The sequence below is a fragment of the Puma concolor genome, chromosome C2, assembly GCF_028749965.1.
Source record: "Puma concolor isolate L17-30 chromosome C2, mPumCon1.1.hap2, whole genome shotgun sequence".
NCBI lineage: Eukaryota > Metazoa > Chordata > Mammalia > Carnivora > Felidae > Puma > Puma concolor.
In genome coordinates, this window is record NC_141675.1 from 111,972,920 (window position 1) to 111,994,217 (window position 21,298).

The 21,298-nt window shown below is 34.9% G+C and overlaps 1 protein-coding gene across 2 annotated transcripts in view; it reads right to left on the bottom strand.

The window, feature by feature from the left end:
* TBC1D23 (TBC1 domain family member 23) overlaps positions 1–21,298 on the bottom strand; it is a 59,719-nt gene that overhangs the window by 11,594 nt on the left and 26,827 nt on the right. For both annotated transcript variants that reach the window (XM_025914010.2, XM_025914009.2), the window contains exons 5-14: positions 19,479–19,602; positions 16,293–16,417; positions 16,153–16,199; positions 15,224–15,327; positions 13,508–13,630; positions 12,126–12,218; positions 8,357–8,527; positions 6,198–6,240; positions 4,389–4,498; positions 1,085–1,224 (exon numbers count right to left, since the gene is read on the bottom strand). In XM_025914010.2, the coding sequence (XP_025769795.1) occupies positions 1,085–1,224; positions 4,389–4,498; positions 6,198–6,240; positions 8,357–8,527; positions 12,126–12,218; positions 13,508–13,630; positions 15,224–15,327; positions 16,153–16,199; positions 16,293–16,417; positions 19,479–19,602 (1,080 nt within the window). The remainder of the gene's footprint in view (positions 1–1,084; positions 1,225–4,388; positions 4,499–6,197; positions 6,241–8,356; positions 8,528–12,125; positions 12,219–13,507; positions 13,631–15,223; positions 15,328–16,152; positions 16,200–16,292; positions 16,418–19,478; positions 19,603–21,298) is intronic.

Below are 21,298 nucleotides of genomic sequence, written 5' to 3' on the forward strand. Positions count from 1 at the left end.
CCGCGTCGGGCTCTGGGCTGATTGATGGCTCGGAGCCTGGAGCCTGTTTCCGATTCTGTGTCTCCCTCCCTCTCTCTCTGCCCCTCCCCCGTTCATGCTCTGTCTCTCTCTGTCCCAAAAATAAATAAACGTTGAAAAAAAAAAATTAAAAAAAAAAAAAAAAAAAAAAAAAGAAACACTGTAGCAGACATTCTTAAATTTATCAAACTGTATCCTTCATTTGTAATTCGTGGGAAAACAGATGTCACTTATATTCTGTGGACAAAATTCTATGAAGAGCTAAACTCTTAAATTTAAGAAAATGGGTTTCTGGGGCAACTGGCTGGCTCAGTCAGTGGAGCAAGCATCCAGGTTGTGAGTTCGAGCCCCATGTTGGGTGTAGAGACTACTTTAAAAATGGGGCGCCTGGGTGGCGCAGTCGGGTAAGTGTCCGACTTCAGCCAGGTCACGATCTCGCGGTCCGTGAGTTCGAGCCCCGCGTCGGGCTCTGGGCTGATGGCTCAGAGCCTGGAGCCTGTTTCCGATTCTGTGTCTCCCTCTCTCTCTGCCCCTCGCCCGTTCATGCTCTGTCTCTCTCTGTCCCAAAAATAAATAAACGTTGAAAAAAAAAAATTTAAAAAAAATGAATTGATTAATTTTAAAAAAGAAAGAAAGAAAATAGGTTTCTGCTTTATTTAGCATGAACAAATTTTCTAGGTTATAAATTCCTGGAGGAGGAGAAGAGTTTCCTGCTTTGAGATTACTGCATTTAGTAGATGATTCCCATCCATTTGACATGTGGGAAACAGCTACTATATGAAGAATAATGCATATAATGGCATCTTAATATTTTTTTTAATGAATGGCATAAAAGGGCAGAACCATTATTTGAGTTTTATTCTGAGCAGTAGGGGAAGAGATCTTTGCAGTCAAATGTTATAGCAATAAAGGACATCTTTGCAATTACAATGAAAACTGAAATTATCCAATTAAAAAATGTACTTTATGATTCTTTTCTAGAACATATTCAATTCAACTATCATTTACTATTAAGACACATGTCTTTAGTTACCCATCATAAACTCATACCATATAAGCAACTCACCGGTCCACAGGAGTTGATGTGTTCTCAATAAAACTGATAACTTTTTCCCTGACATTAACAGATTTCGTCTTCAAAGCAACAGTCATTTTATTTACTAGTGATTTCATTCCTCTATCATTTGAGCCATTAGAAGATTCACCCTAAAAAAAAAAAAAAAAAAAAAAAAAAAGAACTTACTAATGAATTAACTGTTCTCCTAATGACTATCAGACACACTACTGCTAAAGGTTATCTAGAGGTTATGGACTGAATTGTGTCCATATGTTAAAGTTCTAACTCCTAGTTCACCTCAGATAAAGACTGTACTCAGAGATATTAAACTAAGGCTGAGGTCATACAGGTGGGCCCTAATCCAGTATGACCGGTGTCCTTACAAGAAGAGGAGACCACATACACAGGACCATGTATATCCAGACAGACCAAAAAGGCAGGCATCTGCAAACCAAAGAGAGAGGCCTGAGGATACATAATCAAACCTGCCAACCCTGTGATTCCAGATCTGCAGCCTCCAGAACTAAAGAAAATAGACCTCTGTGATTTAAGCCAACTACTTGGTTGTATTTCGTTATGGCAGCCTTAACCAACCAATATACTAGGTAAAACCATTTTAGGGATGGGAGTTAGAAATGAAAAATGCGGATGTATGTTGTATATACAAATGTGTAAAGTCTGAAAATACCTTCCTTACTCAATAAAAAATTAAGTTACTGACCTTTTCTTAATTTCAATCATAAAATGTAAATCAGCAAATGTATAATCAGAATATCATTCATGTAGCTAAATTTTTAAACATTTATTCCTTGTAAAATTTTGCTGTTTAAATATTTTCACTTAGACCTTTAATTTTCTCAAGAAAACTATCCTTATGTACCTAATATAACAGATATGAGTATAATTCTTAAAATGTTTCATGGAATTGCTCCCATATTCATTAGAGGGCAAACTGGCAATAGGTGTCAGTTTAAAAGTGTGCCTATATTTTTTTTTACTTATATTTTTAGAGAGAAAGAGAGTGCACCCATTTGAGCGGGGGAGGGGTAGAGAGGAGAGAGAGAAATCCAAGCAGGCTCTGTGCTGTTAGTGCAGAGCTCAATGCAGGGCTTGACATCAAAACGGTGAGATGATGACCTGAGCCAAGATCAAGAGTCAGATGCTTAACCAACTGAGCCACCCAGGCACCCCAAAAAGTATGCCTATCTTTTGCCCATTAATTCCTCTTCAGAACTTAAGAGAAAGAAATAATTAGAAAGCACTCTAGGACTTCAGTACTGTTGGATGGAAATTTATATAAATTTTTAAAAAATGCTTTAAAAATTTTTTTTAAGTTTTTATTTTACTTCTAGTTAGTTAACATATAGTGTAATATTAGATTCTGGTGGACAATACAGTGATTCAATACTTCCCATACAACACCCAGTGCTCATCATGACAAGTGTATTCCTTAATCCCCATTACCTTTTCTTTTAAAGCATTTTAAAATGTTAGAAAAAGCGGTGAGAAAAAGCAGAAAATAAATCTATATGTACACTCTGATCACCATTTTTAAAATAAAACACTAAAATACATATGCATTAAAAATATTTGAAGGAAATATTTCAAAGTATGAAAATATGAATAGCAGTTGTTTTCTTAGATCTTTCATACTTACATATGATGCTAAAATAAACGTCATTTTCATTTTTAAGTGAAATAAATCATTAACACAAAAACCACATTTCTATTTCCATATCCAAATTTGAAATCAAATTAAACTGACTATAGAAATTAAATTATTTGGTATTTTTCAATATAACACATCTGTAAGACGGTTTCTTTAACAGCCTCAATCATTGTTTTTTAAATCTGAAGAAAGAAACTTGAACAGAATTACTTTCTACATTGTGGGTGGCAATATAAATTAGAAGAATGTTGTTTTTAAGGGCCATTTGATAATAATGTAGAATTCAAGAATCCTGATATGTAATCTTTTGATCAAGTTATTGTACTTCTGGGGCCAAATAATCATGGCATATGTACATATATAACTACAAAAATTAATCAGAAAAAGATAATGTTTATAACACAAAAAAGACAAATAAAGGCAATGAAAATATTCAACAACAGGGAATTGAATAAATTATAATATATCCATACAGTGGAATACTAGTTAGCTATTCAAAATAAAAATACTGAAAATGTTTATTAAATAGTGATCTCACATGAAGAGCTCTTAGATACCAAGAAGATTAAATTGAAAACCTACTTCTTAGAGAAGCCTTATGTGCTGATAATTTGACAATATGCTTTGACTTATGCGGCTGAAGATAAACTGTAATCATCTAATGAATTACAATTTTATAATAACTGCTATTAAATATGTGACAGGTACAATACTATACATATACATGCACATTTAATCCTCACATCACTGTGAACAAAGTTCTGTTATTATCATCTCTGTTGTACAGATGGAGAAACCAGGGCTGAAAAGGTCTTACTGAAGATCATGACAAGAGTTAAGTTGTAGAGATAAAACCTGAATACCATTAAGCCAGACCGGTAAACCTAAGCTAGTAATAACAATGACCTGTACTATAGTTTCCTTCTATTTCTGCTTTAAAGAATGATCATTAGGTAGATGTGGACCCTTACTTGTTAAGAAAATGATTTGATGACATTTAATTCAACTGACATAAAATATTCTTGAAAAAGCACAAAAGACTTATTGCCCAATTATTTCCAAAGCAGCACAGAAAAGTGAATTTACCAACTACAGCAAAACCTTGCAGTAACATACATCTCTTTAACTAAAAATCAAATATAATGGGATTGGCAATCAGTTCCTGTCTTCTTCTGCCTGGCCCATTCTCAAATATGCATGGACTGAAGTTATGATCATGTACATTTCTGGTAGGGAGGGGTATAGACATGGTCTGCAGGAGATGTGAGCCTCAGTATTCTTCTGGCTCATATTAATTGGGAGATTCCTAGAATGAGATCACTTGAGAGTCCCAGCTAGTCATAGGACTCAGTATTACCTCCATTGATATTTAAGCTGGGGCAGAAAACTGTCACTAGATGACACCGAACTGCAGCTGGACAGGGAGAAATTTGAATTCAGCAAGTGGACCTCCAGAACTCCTGGCTAGTTTAGCTGTGCAGGCCTGTTCCATATAACATCAACCATGCAATAACACGACTCCTCACTCTATGTGTTTGAAATATTTTGACTCCATTTCTGTTACAGTGAGAGCTTAATAGTTAGTCACATTTTCTGGGCATTTATCCAAATATGGTGACTGACACATTCTACACATACACTTACATCAACAGAAGAATTGATACTGCTCCTTGAGCCTGAGGTACTAGCAATCCAATGGCCATATCCATTTTCTGGTCCATCCACATTAATATCCGCCAGGTGCTGTTGCAGTGCTTAAAATAAACAAGAAGGGGAAAAAAACAACTCACATATCAACCCCCTTTGGAAAGATTCGTTACCAGAGAATATAATAAACATGTCATGGCTGAATGAAAGAGGATACAAAGACGTAATTACAGGTATTTTTTTCTGCACCTCAGTAATGAAGGACTCTAAGCTACAGAAAGCCGCCTTCTCCTTCTAAAGCTCTCTGTACAACTACAGTTTTTCTTAATAGACAATAACTATATATAAATTTGATGCTTTCCTCTCTGGAAGTATTAAGAGATAATCTCAGCAACATTTTTATGATATAAAAAATTAAAAGAAAACCTATGGTGGCTTTTGTTTTACCATAAAGAGATATCAATTAATCTTTCCCATAATAAAGAAGGCATTAACTGCTATGGAAAGAGAGGTTATTCTTGGAAAAGAAATAATTCATAATTAGAAAAAAGCTTCTGGAACCAAGACTATACCATAAAAGACTGCTTTTCAGACACTTTTGATAGTAAGTTTAATAACCAAGTTCTGTATCACTGTCAAAATTCCTAATAAACACTGGGCCTAAAGGCCAATACTTGCTTAACACTATTAAAACAACCCCATTTGTAGATCACTCTGGGTATGAGCCCCAAAGATTGTGAGTTATCAGGCCATGATATATAGGAAATCATCATAATCCTTGTTAATATCGACAAAGAGGAAAAAGATCCTAATCTGTAAAAATTCTAAGTTATAAAACAAGAAGATTATATTAGGTCAGAACTTAATCCTTATGAGACTCTCATGATTCAAACTCAATTCTATTACTCAACAAATATTAATTTGATTTTATTATTAAAGGCTCTTTATTTCTTGATTGAAATATATTTGACCTATAACACTATGTAAACTTAAGGTGTTTAACATGTTGATTTACATACTGTAATATAATTTCCATTTCAGCAACAGTTAGTACCTCTATCAGATCACATAATTACCATTTCTTCATGGTGGGAATAATTAAGATTTAGTCTCTTTGCAAGTTTGGTTATGATAATACTGTTGTCTACATTCACTACACTTACAGTACTCTAGGACTTACTCATCTTTTAGTCACAAGTTTGTGCCCTTAAAAAATACAATTTGCAAAAAAGACAGGCTCTTTTTAAATCTTTTTATCCTGACCTAATCCTTCACAAATTCTCAAATACTTGCTTGCAGAGATTTTCTGTTATTTTACCATCCTGGATTGTCAGATATTGGTCTGAAGATTTGAAAACATCAGCTTATTTGTTTTATTCCATTCAGCCAATATTTTTTTAGCAGCTAATACTTTCAAGTATTTCAAAAACAAAATAACAATGAAACAAGCAAAGAGTATGAAAAGTATTCCTCTTACCCATTTCCCAGTCCTATCTATTGCACCTTCTCCACAAAGACAAATCATGTAGACAGTTTTTCATGCCTCTTTACAAAAATACTTTTTACAAATACAAGCTCATTAAACATATCTACTGAATTGGTCTTCCATTAAATATTTGCTCATTTCAATTGTCTATTATGTTTATCTGTTATCTATATGTCCTGCTGGCTTTCCCTTTTCTGAACATACAGAATGTCTGAAGAGAGAGTTTATCCACTAACTAATCTGGTCACTCCCAATCAGCTCTGGTGATATAATTTCCTCTGAGAAATGGAAGCAAAGCAACAAATAAATTAAATCCTTACCCATAAAGCCTCCACTGGCAATGCTTACATATTCTTTGTTTTTCTGTAGCAAAAATAGAATTTAAATTATTCCAAAATGCAATTTAATCAAAACCTCTATAGCCCTATAAACACTGACACATGTTATACATAGTTATATATTAAGTTTCTGGACTTTTTGTTTTCTTTGACATCTGGGACTCTGGTATAGAGAGATACATACATTTACCTTGTATACTGTAAGGTCTGGCGCTTGGTGGAAAGAAGGAGACAACTTCATGGCTCCTATCAAGACTGTGATTTTATCTGTATTATAGTTCCAATAATATAATAACAAGTCAAACTAAAATCAGTTAATTGTATTTTTAGATATAATTAGAGTGATTTTTAAAAGATTTCAAAATATGAAAAAGAAAGATATGGGCAGTACATACCTCCTGACCAAAGTTCACACCACCCAGGACTTCCTGTCCACCCCCCTCCCAAAAAAGTAATCTGATCAAGTCTCTAGATCTAATTACCAACTTAGAGGAAATACCAGGGACAGAACCTGATAAACACCACCATGTGAATGCAATTAGCAAAATCTAGTATGTGGGGGACCCACTATAAGATAACGTAACCAGTTTTTCCAACAAATATCTGCAAGGAAAAAAAATTAGGAAAGGGAACCTATACATTAAAAGAGATTTAAAGGATGTCAACCAAGCAGAATGTCTTGTTTTGGATCCTGGGAAAATCAGAGAAACTTGAACAATAGTTAGGTTTTTTTATAATAAAGTATAACGATAATGTGGTTTTATGTCTTTATAAAGAGTTTATATGGTTCAACTCTATGTACTCTTGATTTTGTTTGAAAATTTCCATGATAAAAGTTGGGGGAAAACTTTCTAAAACCACATCAAGAACTTGAGTTATAAAAAATAAGTTCACAATATTTCAAATTCTTGCCATGTGATATGTTAATGTTCACAATCTATAGTTTACACCAGAGCATTTTTAAAATAGGCCAATTAATTTGTAAGTAAAATGAGTCTGAGACCCTATTTTTGTAATTTTGTGTAAGTTTCTAAAATCTCTCCTTTAATAAGGTATAAAATTATCTTACAACCCTTCCCCCATATACCTTGTTCCTTCTCGTGTTTTGTCTTTTAAGGATTCTTTCCCTTAGACTTACTTTCTCAAAGCAGATTCCCAGTAAAGTACAACATGAACAGAAATGGATCCAAATTTAGTAACTAGTGCAACACCATGCCTATGGTCTTGCTAATTCCGTAAGTCAGGGTCATATAAAATGAAGACTTTAATGTATAAAATACCAAAGAATACCTAACAATTATTTTTATGAAGAAAGAGCCACCACTGAGAGAGGTTTTGTAGAGAAGATAGAGGAACAGGCTGCATAAAATCACTGATACAAATTAGACAACATTCAAACACAAAAAGGAAAGATGGCCAAGTATAATGAATAAATATACATGTATATTTATTCTATTTCGAAGTAAATATATTAAACTGAATTATGCAGTTACTGTAAAAAGTACTAGGGAATGAACAGACATAAACAGCAATGCAATAGAATAATCCAGAAATAGATCCTGATGCACTGAGGAATTAAAAAGGTGGTATTTCGGGGCGCCTGGGTGGGTGGCTCAGTCAGTTAAGCATCCAATTTCAGCTCAGATCATGATTGCATGGTTCATGAGTTCGAGCCCCATGTCGGGCTCTGTGCTGACAGCTCAGAGCCTGGAACCTGCTTTGGATTCTGTGTCTCCCTCTCTCTCTGCCCCTCCCCCACTTGTGTTCTGTCTCTGTCTCTGTCTGTCTGTCTCTCTCTCTCAAAAATAAACGTTAAAAAAAATTTTTTAAGGTGCTATTTCAAAGTGATAGCACAACTGGTTAGCTATTGGGAAAAGATTTTTTTTTTTTTTATTCCTACCTCACTTACTACACAAAAATAAATTCCAGACGATTCAACACTTAAGCATAAAAAGTAAATCATAGAAACATGTAAGAAAAATCTCAAGAAGTCCTTTCTTGGCAAGACAGAAAACCTGTAAGCTGTAAAGAAAAACTTCATATAAATTTGACAATATAGATAACAGTACAAATTAACCTATGAGAACTTCCTAAAGATGATAGCAATAACCAAGCAAAACTGAAATAATCTGTCAACATACCTGTAAAAAGTGTGCCAGGACCATGTTCATGTACATGTCTTCTTCCTCTCTACCACTGCCCATAAAACAGAGGTGCTCCCCACCAGCAATGGAGCCGGATTCAATGGACTGCTTCTGTGCTTCCAGCAAAGATTTTACTGACTGTGCAAACTCAGACGGATTCTGGAGCATCTAGGCAATTTTTAAAAACTAAAAATGTGGTAAACTTGTGTTTCACATACATTTCCAAATTTGAAATATTCTTCCAGACAGAAAATATTTACATAGCTACCATGAAAACAAAGGAAAAAAAGGCTTGGAAACAATCAGCAAAACTAAAAGGCAATCGACAGAATGGGAGAAGATATTTGCAAATGACATATCAGATAAAGGGTTAGTATCCAAAATCTATAAAGAACTTATCAAACTCAACACCCAGAAAACAAAGAATCCAGTGAAGCAATGGACAAAAGACATGAATAGACACTTCTCCAAAGAAGACATCCAGATGGCCGACACATGAAAAAATGCTCAACATCACTCATCATCAGGGAAATACAAATCAAAACCACAATGAGATACCACCTCACACCTGTCCGAATGGCTAACATTAACAACGCAGGCAACAACAGATGTTGGCGAGGATGCGAAGAAAGAGGATCTCTTTGGCAATGCTTGTAGGAATGCAAGCTGGTGCCCCCACTCTGGGAAACAGTATGGAGGTTCCTGAAAAAACTAAAAATAGAACTACCTACCCTACAACCCAGCAATGTCACTACTAGTCATTTATCCACGGGATACAGGTGTGCTGTTTCAAAGGGACACATGTACCCCCATGTTTATAGCAGCACCATCAACAATAGCCAAAGTATGGAAAGAGCCCAAATGTCCATCGACGGGTGAATGGATAAAGATGTGTTGTGTGTGTATATATACACACACACACACACACACACACACACACACACACACACACACACACACAATGGAGTATTACTAGGCAATCAAAAAGAATGAAATCTTGCCATTTGCAACTATGTGGATGGAACTGGAGGTAATTATGCTAAGTGAAATTAGTCAGAGAAAGACAAAAATCATATGAATTCACTCATATGAGGACTTTAAGAGACAAAACAGATGAACATAAGGGAAGGGAAACAAAAAGAATATAAAAACAGGGAGGGGACAAAACAGAAGAGACTCATAAATATGGAGAACAAACTGAGGGTTGCTAGAGGGGTTGTGGGAGGCAGGATGGGCTAGATGGGTAAGGGGCATTAAGGAATCTACTCCTGAAATCATTGCTTCACTATATGCTAACTAATTTAGATGTAAATTTTAAAAAATAAAAAATAAAATTAAAAAAAAAAAGGGAAAAAGGCTCTTGTAAATAAAATCCCTGGGATAAGAGAAAATAAATGCATATAAGTGTACCTATAATACATTAGAACAAAAGTTGAAGATTCAGAGAAAGATGAAACATGCAAAGAAAATATGCTAAGAAAAAAATCTGGTTTGTTTCTTAAACAAGCTATGGTGTCATTAGGTATCATGACAAGAAAAGTTTAACACTGAGTGAAAGGGTCCATAGCTAAAAACAATACATTGAAACAAGGTATATTTTTTAGTTTCCACTTATATGGCAAACGATATACTTCTTAGAAGGCAGTCAGAAATAGAAGCCAATTTATTTATTAGCACTACTCAAGGTACATGAGTTAAAAGGACAAAAAAAGTTAATTTCTTTCCTTCAAGGAAACAGATATGCCAATAACTTCAAAAATTTGTTACAATGTTACAACAGGGCTACATAAAAAGCACAGTGATGCTGCTCCTGAGCGACTTGTCAGTTAGGTGTCTGACTTCGGTTTGGGTCATGATCTCATAGTTCACGGGTTTCAGCCCCACATTGGGCTCTCTGCTGTCAGTGCAGAGCCCACTTTGGATCCTCTGTCCCCCTCTCTCTGCTCCTCCCGCTCTCTCTCTCTCAAAAATAAATAAAAAAAATACAGTGAAAATCTGAGAGAAAAACCGACAAACCACAGAAAAGCAATTTGTAAAAACAAAAAACAAAACAAAAAAAAGTAAACAGTGTACTCGCAAAAAGACGCTCAACATTATTAGTAATTACCACCTTGTAATTACTAACCTCAATGATGGTTTTTCACCCATCATTACTGTAAAATAAAATGTACTATAATGCAACGATGAAACATTCTTACTCAATGTTGTAAACATTCTCACTGTAAAATAAAATGTGCTATATAATGCGATGTTGAAACATTCTCACTTAGTTATAAAGTGTGAGCTGGGTCAGTCTCTTTAAAGGGTGATAAAGCATTTCTAGTAATGTTTTATACACTCAACCCTCAAACCAACAGTTCTACTTTTAGTAGTCTATTTTATAGAAGTATTTGTACAAGTTCACAAAACATGTATAAAGATCTAACTGCAGCATTGTTCATTACAAGAAAACTGAAAATAACCCAAATGTACATCAATTGGGCAATAAATTATGGTATACCTGTACCATGGTCCACTATACAGTCATTAAAAAGAATGCACTTAGGAGCAATTGGCTGGTTCAGTCAGTAGAGCAGGCAACTCTTGATCTTGGGGTCATGAATTCAAGCCCCACGTTGGAGCTTACTTAAAAATAAATAAATAAATAAAGCGGGGATATTAAAAAAAGAATGTACTGAATGGAAAGATCTCTAAGAAACAGTTTGGTGAAAAAATAAGTGAACTGTTAACTGAAAAATCAAGTAAAAAGAAAAAGGAAGCAAGAAATATATAAATATATACTAAAGGTCTGGAAGCTTAAACAAGCTGATAATAGTTAGCTCTGGAGACATTCTTTGAGTTTTCTGAAGAAAAAAATCAAGTTTTCATGAATCACTTGAGCAAATTCTTAAATAAGCATAAAAGAAAAACTAGGCCCTCCTAGGCAAACCAAGGATGAGAAAGGCTCAGGTTCACTTTCAGGATGCAAACAAGCTTGGATTACCTTCCTTAATGTACCCAAAACTCTCTGAGTTGTTCTACCTCTATATTCCCTAAGTTTTCCTCTCAATACCACCTAAATTCCCCTCCATGCCTTTTCAGGCCTTAGCATCACCTTTTTCAGATGAGCTGGATGAAAGGCAGACTGCATAGTTAGCAAAAGGGCTTACTCCTCTTTCTCTCTTCCCTAATCTCTGAGGCTCTTATAACCAGAATGGTTTAAATGATGTCAGTCCTACTTCTACCAACTGCTCTAAGTATTTCTGACAATATTTAATTATTTACTTCATCTTCTCCTGTAAGTAAAGTGACCCTTGTATAAAAATTTTAACAAGTGAGCACCTGTATGCCACATACTATCCTTATTAAATATTAATTTATGCTTAAGTACTCATGATGGAAAAAAAGGCTTATAGTAAAAATTTCTAGAATTACCCAGTTATAGAAAGAGCTTATATTTATAGAGTACTTACTAGATGCAAGGCACTATGCTAAGTGCTACATCAGACAATTCACAGTAAGAAGTTTAGAATTTACTGACATAACAATGGTAAGCAATAGTAAGCCATACCTAACAGTGTTTGCATCTACCCTCATCATACCAAAAGAGTGTCCTGGGTGAAAAGGAAACCTGAGAACACTTTTGTTATAAGGGCAGAGACTCCCTCCTTAAGCAGAAAGAAAATGTCCCCAATCTAGTACATGTATATTTATTTCTGAGCTAAGGAAGAAAAACCTATTTATTCTCTTACTTTATTAAAAAATTTTAACTAGCATTTATACTAACCAGATCTGAATCTAAGTGGAAAGCAGTTGACAAATGCCCAGCATTATACTGTTCTGCAGGACGGCAATCCACCACAAAGAACCGGACTCCTTCCTAAGAGAAAACAACATGTGACATACTGCAATTTGCCATGAGGGTTACATTTGACACAATATAGTATTACAATTAAGCAAAGAAGAGGGAATAGGTTTATTTAAAAAATGGATCTCACAGAATTAGGAGGACCCAATTAGCAGAGATACAGGAAAATAACCTCAAGATCTTTAAATAACTATGTTTGTTTTGAACACTTTATATATACCGTTCCTGACTAGAAAGTCTTAAAATATGTAGCAGGAGAATGTCATTTTGAGCTATAAAACTATACTGGAATTTAAAATTTTAATGTGTATGTTAAACGTATATTTTAAAACTATATAGTTATAAACACAGATATAGATATAATTCCTATTTATGCAAATAAGTTTACAAAGTTGCCAACAATTAAATTCATACAAGAACATCTTTTGGGGGTGAGAGGAGGTTCTGGAATGCCAGTTTGAACTGAGGAAGTTCACATGAGGATCTTTAAACTGGATTACAGGTTTTCATTTGTTTTTAATACTAGTTCTAATAAGAAAAACATGTGAAATGTTTGTTTTCAAAAGATCTATTGTAAAACACCTGTCTTTCCATGGCTGTTCTTCTTTCCTCCATCTTTGAAATACACCCCACCTTCCAAATACACATACTCATGGTTAACTGTTGCACTACTAGTAATAAACATATTGAAAAAAACTGGCTCATTAGATTTTTATGAAGATAGGAGACAGAAAATTATGGTATATCCTCAATTCTTTGTCAGATGCTTTATGGCATTAGACCATGTAATTCAATTAGCTGTATAATTACCCAGAATTTAACTAATAAATGCTAAATTCACCCTTTTAAGTACTTTATACAATATTCTGTTGCTTTGCTAAAAGCAAAAGATTTGGCAATTTACGAAAACAGTTGTCAAGAATAATTCATTATTGACAATTAAAATCACACAAGCTGGCAGTTTTAAAATAAGCATGTGGGAGCACCTGGATGGCTCAGTCAGTTGAGTGTCTGACTCTTGATTTCAGCTCAAGTCATGATCCCAGGGTCATGGATTGAGCCCCATGTTGGGCTCTGTGCTGAGCGTGGAGCCTGCTTGAATCTCTCTTCCTTCTGCCCCTACTACCAAGTAATGCGCACACCCTCTCGCTCTCTCTCTCTCTCAAATAAAAAATTTAAAAAATGAACACGTGGACAGAAGATTAAGCACATTAATCACTCACAACAAACAGGGAGGAAATGTTTGTTTTTGCATTTAAAAGGGACATTCCTCCAACAAACTGTGGGTTTTCTTTATTTACCCCTTGAAGCTGATTTGCTTGAAGGATCTCTGACACCGAGATGGCCAGACAAAGAGCCTGACTCAGGTCTGCATCGTCATCCTTAATTCCCAACAAACTACTACCAAATAGATGGTGATTATCCTGTTTGTAGAGAAATTTTTAAAACATTATGAAGAAAAAACAAAATCAATCTTTCTTTCAAGAAATATTCTTAATAAACCATGATGAAAAGAAAATAATTATATAATACCCTTGAGTCATGTGATTTTTAAAATTTAATATTGTATCATCTCAAATCTTATAGGCTAATGGCTACAAAAACGCTATATAGAAAAAGTCCTTGTCAGAGTTCATACAAAATAAAAGGCGATGAAAAACTAAAACATTCTACATAGTTGTTTCCTATAATATCACCTATATACTATTAAACTATTTAATATCACCTATAAACTATCTAAAAATATTAAAATTTTAAATGGTTACAACTTTTCATATTTTAACATAATAAAAACAAAAATAAGGCATAAATTATGTAATATACTGATCTACAGCCTGGTTTAATTAGCAACTGCTAGTGCAGATTATTTACTAGGTCTGAAGAATAAAAGCTGTTCCTCTTACAAGACTGAAAAGAGTAAAACTTCTTTTTCATCCAGCATCCTAAACCACTATCCCATCATCTGACTTGTCCCACTTTGTTAGCAGCTGAGGTGGTCTACATAAGGCAATTATTAAAATAGCTGAAATTAGTCCCTAGAAACAAATCTCTTTTTTAATTAATTAGTTTCAGGGGAAATGTTCTTAAAAGATTTTTCTTTTCTGCCTTTTGACACATATTATACTGAACATAATTTAACCTCATCTTGCTATTTCAGCGACATGACCACCAACTAGCAATTATTATTATAGAATGCCTAAAAACAAATAAATAAAAGACAATACTGCTCTCATGGGCACCTGAGGTCATAGACAAATCTGCTTATTTTATAAATGGTAATTCTGTGCCTCCTCCACTATTAGCTTTTGCTTCTTGGAGTTTTACTTTCTAGGACTCACACCACTCGTGTTTCTAATCTGGTGTCCTTTCATTTGAAAGCATTTGTCTGGCCTGAGAAAGGTTCTAAGTCTCTATGTGACTAAAGGACCTTTTGGTCACAACTCTGCATCATTAAAATTGTGCAAAGCTGAACTCCAGATAAAGGAGACATAATTATACATCATCAGATTTCTGTAATATTTAAAGTCAAGAAAGCACTAGCATAAGAAATCTCTCCATTTCCTCATGATCAGAAATAATTAATAATCAGAGTGAAGTGAAATGGTTCCTAGCATATGTGTATGCTCTCTTTTCAATCTGTCCCTCCACTGGGGCAAGTATTTATAGTGAAAAATCACATAAAACTGCAACACAGACGACAGAAAAGAGGGGCACCTAGGTGGCCTAGTCAGTTAAGTGCCCAACTCTTGATTTCGGCTCAGGTCATGATTTCAAGGTTCATGAGATCGAGCCCCACCTAGGGCTCCACACTGACAGAACAGAGCTAGCTTGGGATTCTCTCTCTCCCTCTCTCTCTCTGCCCTTCCCTGCTCATGCATTCTCTCTCTCAAAATAAATATTAAAAAAAAAAAAAAAAAGAATGACAATCTAGAGTATTTTAACTGAAGTGGACACAACATGAACAATAAAACAATGTACAAAATATGAAATACTGAAGCTGGTAATTTGTCTTATACCTTCCTAAATGAAGCTGGTGTTTTACTGCAATAATACTGAGCCAGAGAGAAAAGGTCTTCTATATCCTCTAGATTCAAACTGGATGGAGTATTTTCTAAGAACTCTGAAAAACAATTACAGATATGAGAACATTTTTAAAAATTGTGGAAAATACAATCATGAACATTATTTATGTAGCAAAGCTAGAATATCTTCAACATAATAAAAACTACATAAATGGAATGTCAATAGTAAAGCCTTTAAAACTGCTTGAGGAGCAGTGGAGTTTCCCAAAGGAGCTGACACTATTAATGCAATTCCGCTGTTACTGAAAGATCGTTTCAGGCAATCAACTCATATTCATTAGCCTTGATTGCAGCACTGTGATTTATTTAACAAACACATGTTAAGTGCCAGGGCCCCTGGAAACAAAAAGTGACTAAGAAATAATTCCTGACTTAAGGAATTCTGTCTTGTGTGAGAAATGTGAAAATTAACCACTATAATGTTGTGAGATAAACATTATAATACAAATAATACAAAGTGGCAGTACAAAGAGGAAGTAATAACTAAATCTGTGTGGGGGCTAGAATGGCGAAAACCCAAAAAAAGTACCAAATTTCCACAATGAAAGTAATTATGAAATCTGAGTATTCAAAGGTAAATTAAGAAGGAAGAGGGGAGAAAGAGGAGGGCATCTGGTATGAACAATGAAACGTAAGAAACAGTATATGAAAAGGAACTGAAAGACTGAAAAAAACATGGAAGAAATGAATGAGGATGGCAAAATCAAGGGAAAATAGGCCTTAAGGTCTGTACCTATAGAGTGTATATGAGTTGAATGAAACCTCAGAGTTCTGTAGACTAATCTCTGAAATATACAGATGAGAAAACTGAGTTTTAGAAAATTAAGTGACGTGAAATATTTTCTCTACAGTAAGTTACTTACGGATAACTTCTTCTTTGCTATCAGACTCCTGTGCTAAAATAACTTCTCTGTAAAAGAGAAACAAATGAATTTGAGTTAAATATTAACAGAACATCCTGAGACTAGAAAGGCAAAAAAAATCTAAGCAACTTGATACTTACTTTGCATTAACAAGGATTATTAACATTAAGAAATAAATAAAAAATGGATCTGCTTGTTGTAGATATCCATCCCATATTGCCTGAGTGACTTCAATGGAACAGTAACATGCAAAAAGGCTTCCGAGCTGTAATCAGGAAATGAAATGAGACATAAACCACTGGAAATGACCTGTTCTTTTAAAAGTATGAAAACAAATGTGTAACATTATATCCAATTATCTGCACCTGATACTTAATGTGTAGCTTAATTTTAATGTATGTAATGCAAAGGCAGAATATGTAGATTCAAGGCATAATGACACCACTTACTAGCTGTGTGACTTAGGGCATATTACTTAACCTCTAAAACTCCCATTTCTACTTAAAAAGGCGGGGGGGGAGAATACTGCTACCGTTCTTCTACCATTGTTGTAGAGAGATAATTAACCTAGAGTATCTAAAGTCACTAATACATATATGCCATAACATAATAACTGGCATAACTACCACTATAAGGGTACCCAGCATAATTATTATGATTCTTCACCTACAAGGTAACTCTAAGGATAAAACATGGTTAGTTAAGAACACAGAGTCAACTTTCAATGACAAGCAAGGTGACTTGCTGCCAAAGCTTACATGTCCATCATCTGAAATACATGAGACATTTATATCCCTGTGTTTCAGGAGCTCTGTGGTCTTCTCTCTTAAATAAAAGAGCTGTTTAATAAGTTTCTCTAGAGCCTGTGTTTTAAACTGCATAAACTCAGTGATCTGTTTATTCAATTTTCATTAGCTACAGAAACAATTCCATTTAGGGGTTTAAATTGAAAACATTTTTAATGGCTAATGGGAACATATACATTGGTGCATATTTTGTGCCAGTACTAAACTACTGTCACATATCCTTTATTATCTCTTATTTAAAATAGTCTCACAACAGTCCTTCAACGATGACATTTTTCTCCCCATTTTACATGTGAGGAAATAAACTGGTGTTAAACAACCTTCCCAAGCTCAAAGAGCTAGTGAGTGGCAGTATTTACACTAGAAAAATGACCTGAGATTCCACAGCCCAAGCTAACTGCCATTACACTTCACCACAAAGCTTTTAAGTATAAAATGTTACTAATGTTTTTTTGTGGTTTTAAAAATTACTATTACAAATAAGATTACTATTACAAATACCAGGGGCACTTAGGTGGCTCAGTCAGTCGGTTAAGTGTCCGACTTTGGTTCAGGTTATGGTCTTGCAGTTTGTGAGTTCAAGTCCCCCATCGGGGTCTCTGCTGTCAGCACAGAGCCTGCTTCAGATCCTCTGTCCCCGCTCCCCCCACCGGCCCCTTCCCCACTCATTCTCTCTCTCAAAAATAAGTAAACTTTGAAAGAAAAAAAGGTTACTATTACAAATCCCAAAGATGTAAATACAAATAGAACTGCAATATATGCATACATGCAATATATGGCCATCATTAAAGTCACATAGCCAAACTACAGCTATCATTGCATTGCTCACAGTTGTAGGTCCCTCAAGGTTTAAGAACTAGCTTTAATGGTTTCATCTCATGATTAAAAAAAAAAAAAAAAAAGACTCCATTCCATAGACATGATACTAATAGCAAGAACTAGTTGGGGCATTGACTGAAGAGAAACCAGTTGTTTTAGTACGTGGTAAAATCTACTACTGGAACTGAGGACTAATTCAGAGTTGTGGCAACAGAAAGAGCATTTCTGAGGCATGATGTGACAGCAGAGACCTCTATAAGGCATCAGAATGCTTAGTTTTTTACTTGAATACAAATAAGTATGAATGGCAATATATGAATCTCAGTGAAACTACAATTTTATAGGTGTTTTATGATTTCAACTCAGTGATAAGACTGTGGCTAACACTAAAGAGTAGGCTGCTGCAGTCTGAGATTTAATATGACAGTTGAAACCAGTTAGGATTCTCTTAAGTACCTTTTCCTGATTGTTTACTCATCTCATCCCCTCTGAGGTAGGTATTATTATTCTTCCCATTTTACAGATAAAGAAATTGAAGCTCAGAGGCTAAGTGTTTTAAATCACACAGTTAATAAGTGGAAGAAAGGAATCCTTTCTGAAGAAAGCTAGGTTAAGACATGATCAAAGAGTATGTTTAATTTCTGAATATATATTCTTCTAGGACTCAATCACTGTTTTAGAAAGATCTTCAAGTTAATTGAGAAGAGCAGTTCTCAAAGTGTAGTCTGAGGAGCCCTAGACGTCCCCAAGAGTATTTTTTACAGGGGAGTCCATGAGGTCAAACTATTTTCATAATAACACGTGAACTTTAATTGCCTTTTTCATACTCGTTCTCTCACAAGTGAACAATACTTTTCCAAAGGCTACATGAATTGTGGTACCATCACAGACTGAATAAAGAAGCAGGTATGAGAATCTACCTATTTGTGATCCAGCCGAATATTGAGATTTGCAAAAATATAAAACAATGTCACTATTCTAATTTTCTTTTGGAAAATACAGTTATTTTGCATTAGAAAAATAGGCTATTAATGTTAACATGTAATGGATTTATCACTACTTCTAAATGAATATTTAAATTTCTTAGTTTTAATTTCTAACCATCATAATCTGTATAAACTAGAGATCCTCAATAAACATGGGGTATAAAAAGTCCTGACACCAAAGGGTCTGAGAACCACTGACCCAGAATAATAAAACTTCCCATTCAAAATATATAGAATAACAGAGCACTGAGATGTACTTTGTATTTCTTTATATTGATCATTTCTTAATGATCAATATAATCTTAAGTCTTTTTCCTCATGTTTGGATATCAATTCTTATACACACCATCAACAATTTAATCACACAAAGTTTTAAAGTGAACTGATACATACCACATATTTACATATATTACATGCCCATATTAGCACATATTGCATACATATATCTCACAAATATTACATATGAATGTACTATCTATGCAATATGAGATACATGTAAAACAAAAGGCTAAACTTCATTTTAAATAATCTGAACTAACATGGTCAAGAACTAAAAAACCTATTTTGGAAGTACCAATAATTTTACTCCTTTGGTTTAAGTAGTAACGGTCTATAATTTAGTACTTTTCTTTCTCTTCCTTGGGGGAAAATAAACCTAACTATAGTTTTATAGAAAGCTATTTTTCATTAAGTGTTCCTACTTTCACTTTATTACCCAGTTGAGTGCATAGGAGTCTGGAGTAATTTTCTTTGTATCAAGAAAAGAACAAAGCTCAGGCTCATGGTATTGGATGAGTAATCGGAAAAGATGAAATGGTCTTCCCTTCAGAGAACAATCCCTAAAAGACAAGAGAAGCAAGGTTTTTGCATTAATGGATCAGAAATGATCATATCAGTAACTAGTCCTCCTGCAACACCCACCTCCTTCTCCCCACCCCCCAAAATGCCTGAACACCACAGCATTCACAGCAAGCCTACCTGATACATCAGCCAGAAATCTCTTGCTAACACCTAATATCCCTGATTTGACAGAAAGTTTGTAGAAACAGCAGGTCTACAGCCAACTCTAAGGAGATTCTCTCCAGCTCAACCCAGGCAGCACTCAAAAGAAAGAACTACAGGGACCACTGGAAAGAGCAGGACCATTTAGGTATTTTGACAAGTTCTACATCCCAAAAGGAGAACTACAGAGGTCTAAAAAAAAAAAAAAAGACCAGCTCTCTTCTTCCCCTCCAAATACAAGGAAACTCCTAGGAAGGCTTTAGGTTAGCTCTATAGTTAACATACTCAATTAGGAATGTCCTCTAGCAGAGGTAAAAGTCTGAAATGGCCACAGGTAACAAAATACTGGATCAAGAGCCTTAGTTGAAGTGGCCTGGGTACTAGTGCTCAGAATGAATCCCAAGAGGTACAAAACACTTTATTAAACAAGAGTACTACTTCTTGCCTTCTTCCCTTGTGTCTAATGAATCAATAAAAATGTAAACAGCTCAAGGACAGGTGATCTCAATAAAAGTCAATATTTACTGAGAAAATATCACATGCCAGACACTGTAACAGGCACTTTACAAAGTTATCTAATTTTATCTTGACAAGCAACCCTATGAAACAGTTACTATTATTCTCCTCATTTTACAGATGAGAAAACTGAAGCTTAGCTGTGGGCAAGTAACTCACCCAAGGTCACATAGTTTAAAAAGTCAGCTAAGAGCTGTACACAAAAACTGTGCATTAAACTATTATGCCATACGACTCTTCTCTATATATAATTCAGTATTTCAACAAGTGGTATTTTGGTAGAAGCACAGTCTCCAAAAAAGCAAATTGTAAAGAAATTGAAATGAAGCAAAAGGCTTCATGTGAAAAAGCTAATGAAATGAATGTCACAGTTTTAACATAAAAGCACTGATAAAGAATATTGTCAAATGCTATTTAAGTAGGAACAATGAAAAACAATTTCTGCAAAACCAAGATCTGAGATCAATGCCAGGATTTGGTATCACTCTCTATCTACTTTTTTTTTTTTTATATTGTAGATAACAGGGAAATTTTGTAGAGAAGGCCCTAGGCTGTTAATTCAGAAGCCCAGAGACAGAACTGGATTCATACTGGCAAGATTACCTCTTCCTTCACCTGAATACTTTCCCCACTCTAATATATGCAAGGCAATTGACTGTTAAGGCAAGACACGGAAACCTTAGAGTAGAGACATAAAATTGTAGGAACCATTGCCTAGTATGTGTCCCTAGCAGGACATCTCAGGGAGTTAGCTACTGCAACAGCATCTATTCATTTAATAGCTCTGTACTGCAAAGCTACTCTCCACTGCAAGGCACTGTGCTTGACTTGACAGGATTCTACCCATGTTACACTGGATCTGTAATGAGAAGATACATTACAATGGAATTCTTCTAGCAGCATTTTGTGGGGCTGTGTTCTATCCAGAGGCATTAATGCTGACCCTGCCTGGAGTGCTGTATTACATGTGGAACTCATAGAAACAGTACCTGGAGGAACCTAACAAGATAGTGTACT